At 49.1% G+C, this 5398-nt stretch overlaps 1 protein-coding gene across 3 annotated transcripts in view; it reads right to left on the bottom strand.

The window, feature by feature from the left end:
- Positions 1 to 214: 214 nt before the first annotated feature.
- The window catches only part of TFAP2A (transcription factor AP-2 alpha (activating enhancer binding protein 2 alpha)), a 17492-nt gene continuing 12308 nt past the window's right edge, over positions 215 to 5398 (bottom strand). For all 3 annotated transcript variants that reach the window (XM_010573227.1, XM_010573228.1, XM_010573226.1), the window contains 3 exons: positions 4688 to 4806; positions 2241 to 2382; positions 215 to 668 (listed from right to left, as the gene is read on the bottom strand). In XM_010573227.1, the coding sequence (XP_010571529.1) occupies positions 380 to 668; positions 2241 to 2382; positions 4688 to 4806 (550 nt within the window). In that variant the 3' untranslated portion in view covers positions 215 to 379. The remainder of the gene's footprint in view (positions 669 to 2240; positions 2383 to 4687; positions 4807 to 5398) is intronic.

Raw genomic sequence — 5398 nt, 5'->3', positions numbered from 1 at the left:
CTTTTTTTGTTTTGTTTTTGTTTTTTTTTTCCTCCTTTTGTTTTATTTAAAAAAAAGTTCACAAACTCAAGACAGAACTTTTTTTCTTTGCTGGCTCCGTCCCCCTGTTCTGTTCTCTTAGGCTCCAAACTGGGGTAAAACGATGGTGGCAGTGGGGAGAGGGGGGGAAGTTAAGAGGGAGCAAATGGAAATGTGGATGCTGGGAAGGGGTGTGGGGAGAGGGCAGAGCTGTCCTGCAGAATCAGAGAACAGGATTGGCAGAAGGACGCTCATTCTGTTGCTGTAGCCTGGGGTGCTGGGTGCAGGGGAGAGGGAGGAGGGAGATGAATGGATCGATGGGCCACGAGGGGGAAGGGAGAGGAGTTGGGGGGGGGGATCCTCACTTTCGGTGCTTCTCCTCTTTGTCGCCGCTTTTGGTGCTGTTGTCTGTGTGGCTGTTGGGATTGTTGCTGAGGTACATTTTGTCCATGGCCTTGAGCGCCTCGGTGAGATAGTTCTGCAGGGCGGTGACGGCAGCGCACACTGCCGGGCTCCCAAAGCCGTGCGAGATGAGGTTGAAGTGGGTCAGGCAGCTCTGGATGCCCGGCTCCAAAATGGGGTTGGGCCGCGAGTTCCCCAGGGGAGATCGGTCCTGAGCCAGCAGGTCGGTGAACTCTTTACAGATCTGTCTGTAGCACAAATGGAGCAGAGAGACAGAGGGAGGGAGGGAGGCAGGGAGGGAGGGGAAGAGAGAGGGGGAGAAATGAACCATCACTGGCGGCAGCAAAGCCTGTGTGCATGCTCCCTGCTAGATTACACAAGCCCCTGGATCAAGGGGGCTGCTGCCCCCGAGCGCACACGCGCTCTCTCGCCTCCCCCTCTCCTCTCGACACATCCTTCCCCCTAATTCTCAACACTTCCCCGGCACGCACAAACCTCTTCCCTCCGCCTCGCGTGCACACACGACTGCGTGCACGCATCACGCCCCGGCCAACACGCAGACAAATAACAGGCACACAGATACACACGCCTCCCGTCTACCCCCGCCGATCTCCGTGTTGCAGCCCCCCACACCCTCCCCACAAACACACGTCCCTGCCCAGCTGGGTTTTGGAGCAGACACGCAGTTTGAAGTTCCCCAGCAGGGCGGAAGGGAATAGATGGGGCACGATATCCAAAGGGAGGTTCGGGGATTTATCCGCATCCTGGAAGACGCTTTTTTGTGGAACCGGAGAGAGGCACGGGCCTCTTCCTTCACAAGGCTAAAATACGCCCGTGTGTCAGGAAGAAAGAGCGAGGGCAGAGAGGGGAATCGAGGCTTTAAATTAGGGTATTCGGAAACATTTATGTATGTACATCTATATCTCCAAATCCAAAGGGACCTTCCCACAGAGGGGAAGGCTGACGCTAACTGGGGTCTGGAAATTTCCTTCCAAGGAGGTGGGAAGAGAGGATACGAGGGCACGGTGCAGAAGTTAGGTTATATCATCCACTTGCTGCACAAATGGTTGGGGAAATAACACACCTTATAGCAAGAGAGCTCAGAGGCGTGTTGAAACAGTTTGTATTCTAAAACCCACGTTAATGTCTTCCAGCCATAAAGCAGCTCCCATCTTCTGCCTGCGCCCTCTGGCACTGTGCCCTTTGGTGACACCTCCATTGGTAATTAAGGGCTACTAAACAGCCCTTTTAATTTCCACCAAACATATCAAAACAATCATTTTCTTTTCACGCACCACCTGGAAGTCTAGGCAGCCCCACCAATGATAAACTCCGCTAGCATTTTAACTGCGTACAGATTGTCATTTAAAATATATTTTTAATATCCCTATATTCACTAAGTAACAGAGCTGCTTAGGCAGAAAGAACCATTGCCGATTTTAATGAACTGAAATCAGTTTAATGTGCCAGTTTTATTTTACTGTCAATGGGAAGCCTTCCCCTTCTACCTAAATTGATAAGCTAAGTGAAAAGGCCTGGAAAACGTTTTGCTCTGAAGAATCAGTGCTTTTTCTTTAACTAAACATACACCCGCAATTTTCATGACTCGCTCTCAAGGTAATCCACACAAACTGACTTGATGGAAACCAAGCTGGGTTACAGAGTTCTCCTATAGCAGGAGGGCAAATACACCCCCTCACAATTTGCAAAACCATCAGCCACTGGCTATGTGGCAAACGCTCACAAATAAAAGCCCCAAACCCGGGTTTGTCGCCCTCCCCTCACTTCTGAGCAACATGCCAGAAAGGTAAATGTCTTACTTTGTAGCTAGAAGCATGTTTTTTCTTGTGACTTGCTCGTTTGGATCGGAATGTTGTCGGTTGAGAAATTCAGCTACTGCTTTGGCAGGAAATTCTGTCTCACAAACGTACCCAAAATCTCTAGCGAGATGTACTGCTTCTCCTGAAAAGGGAGGCAGAGGTGGGGATGGGGGGGGGGGGAACACACAGCTCATCAGTACACATCGCACAGAGGCAAAAATCCATTAGAAAAAAGAGCACTACATTCTACTTGGGCTTTTCTTCTAAAAGGCTTGGACTTATTTTCTTTGAAAAAGGTAGGGTAAGAAATGCTAATCACATCTTATCTTGCAGGAGTTTTCTTTGCTTCAGTCGAGGGCAATGCAAATGTGTATTTTCATGACAATCGTTACAAGTGAAATCTCGCATAAGAATTTTTTAAAGTTTACACTGACTAACAGATACTTTTAGACAGGCAGGCTCCATCCACCTAGGATGTGTGCTTAGATTTACATATCCATACCTATACACAGCCATTTACGTACATTTCATTCACAGCTATTTACTCTGGAAATGTTTGTTTGCCTCAGCCACGTCTCTATATTCTTTTGCAATGCATCAATGATTAATATTGATCATAATTACTCCTAGAGCTCTTCTAAATAAAATGCATTAAACAGCTAAGTGTTTAAAATTTAACTTGATCGCATATAATTATATGTTCACCCCCAAACGATTAACCATGAGAATTTTAGGGTCATTCCACCGAGTCTGTCTGTTTTGTTGATTTTCAAATCTTTGGTTTTAATTTCCTGAACCAGTTGGTTTTTACTGCAGGGCTTCCTGCCATTAGCTCTAGCTCCGGAAGAACGCATGCGCCAATTAGAGCTTCAAAGCCTCAGTCCAGTGAGCTTGTTTCCATAAAATGGAGCGGATCATAAACAATAACAGTACTCTAGAAACTGCCTCATCGCTACAGGACTCAAAGACCCGGCAATGTTTATACTATCATCCCCCCAAAATTAGCCACCATCGCCGAGTTATCTGGAGATCCGGCCTCCGGTTTTGTTTTTTTTAAAAAAAATCATTCTTTTAAAGCCATTGTATGTGAAAGCCAAACAGAACAATAGATTACCATAAAACCTTCTCCATATTCATTAACATCACAAATAATGTTAAGCGTCTACCAAATCTAGACTTTTTACAAGTTTTCCCCTCGTGATTTTTTACTACAGCATGTCGATGCAATTGCAAAGCCTTTTCAAAAACACGAAGACGCAGTAATTTTCATGCAGTATAAATACAGTGTGGCCACTAATCCTGATGTTTAAAAAAAATGACGCTTGGCATTGCGCAGCGCTTCTTTCCCCGACCCTTTGAACATGAAACATTTCTTGCAGAATGCGAAGCAACGACAAAACAAAGCAACAAATTCCCTCCTACACAACCAAACTTAAGCTAAACCTGTGCAGTCCGGGCTGAGCTTAAAAGCGCTTTGCAGACTGAACCGGTCTAAAATGCAGTCAAACCCGTAAGTGAGGGGAAAGGAGGAGGATCTATTTACTGGCCTTGGGCTTAGTTTGTGCCAGTGTGACACAGCAACTGCTTCAAAACTAAATGACTGCAAACTCTTGAGCTTCCCGCCTCCCGGTTCTGACAACACAGGGCGTCCCAAGGTGTTAAAAGTAAGTCGCACCTTTTCTGGCCAGAGCAAAATAGAGGAGAACGATATAGCCAAGGGAACACGTGTTCTGAAAATGAGAACCAAAAGGGAGTGGGGGGTGGTGGTGGTGCAACTTTGAGGCTTTCAGGACACCATTAATTCATGGCTGAGGTCAAGGATTCCCAAATTAATTCAGGAAGTAATGGTCACGCATTTCTCAAATGCAGATGTCAGAAAACTTAAATGATTTACTGTTACGTGGCTGCGGGCTGGGAGGGAGAACAAACTTAAAGTAGCTGCAGTTTCTGACAATTAAAATTGCTTGGTTGTCCACCTGTGGCAGAAGGAGGGCAGTGAAGCATTAGAGGCTCTGCTCCCCGTACCTTCCAACTTGACACTCAGGGGTCTCTTAGGGGCTGAGCCCCCGTTTGCAGGGATCCTTCCCATGCTGCTCCCAATGAGATCCGCTTACTCTGGGGAGGAATTACTCACTTGAATGAGGGAGCAAGATGGGGCCCTGAAAACATCTAGATCAGAGACTTAAAAGCAAATGAATGGTAGAATGCAATGCTGAGTCTGCAGGACTCACAGGAGCCAGTTTCAGGTTAAAAAAAAAAAAGCAAAGGCACACAATTAACATTTTTTTTTCTGAGGCACAGAAAATAACACCCTTCCAATTTCCAACAAGCAGCACTGACTCGGGGGGAAAAAAACCCAAACAACCCAACACCAAGTCTTCTCCCGTGAGGCAAAAGCAACAGGCATATTTTCCAAACGAACCCTCCCGGCTCTTTGAGTCACTTACCCTCCACGAGCGACGTGAGCAAAGTAACGTTAGCAGCTTTACGCCTCCCGGCTGGCAGGTTTAATCCTATTTTGTCCAGTTTCTCCCTCAGAGATCTCCCTCCGTTTTTCGACTTCGCCCTGCTCCGCACAGAAAGGCATTGAGAAACAGGGCTGGCCAGGGGGCACCCGCTCCCACCCACGGATCACCCCCCCGTGGAGGGGAGTAAAGGGCTTGGGGTGAGTGGGACATGGTTGGGGGGGGGCTGAAGAGGCAGCATTGCTGAAAGCTGAGTCTCGGGCCTAGGGATGGGGCTTTGGATTGGCTCCATGCCTAGGGAACGGGGGCCCTTACTGAGGCCCGGATCAGCCCCAGGGCCAGCGGGGAGCCCTGGGCCCGTGTGGACCCCTGAGGCAGCCACCTGAGCTCCCACGGTGCCACGGACCCCGGGGACAGCTTCTCCCCACAGCCCCCCCCGGGGGCAGCGGCACAGGCGTTAACGGGAGGAGGCCGATTTGTAAGGTCGGCAGCCCCCCATTACCGCCACGGAGCATCGCCGCCCTCACGCTAATCCCTCCGCGGCCCATCTGCGGCTTTTCGCCAGAGCCGGACCGGGCCGGGCCGTGGAGGTGGGAGCTGGTTTAATTAATCCTGGATTGTTATTCCCTGCCCGGGCGCTGCGTAATTGCCTGGGTGAGGTCACAGGGCCGCGGGCGGCAGGGTGGGTGCCCG

Source organism: Haliaeetus leucocephalus, unplaced genomic scaffold, assembly GCF_000737465.1.
Source record: "Haliaeetus leucocephalus isolate CR32 unplaced genomic scaffold, Haliaeetus_leucocephalus-4.0 Scaffold373, whole genome shotgun sequence".
NCBI classification, from domain to species: Eukaryota; Metazoa; Chordata; class Aves; order Accipitriformes; family Accipitridae; genus Haliaeetus; species Haliaeetus leucocephalus.
Note: the sequence above shows the minus strand (reverse complement) of the source record. Positions and strands in the feature narration are given on the sequence as shown.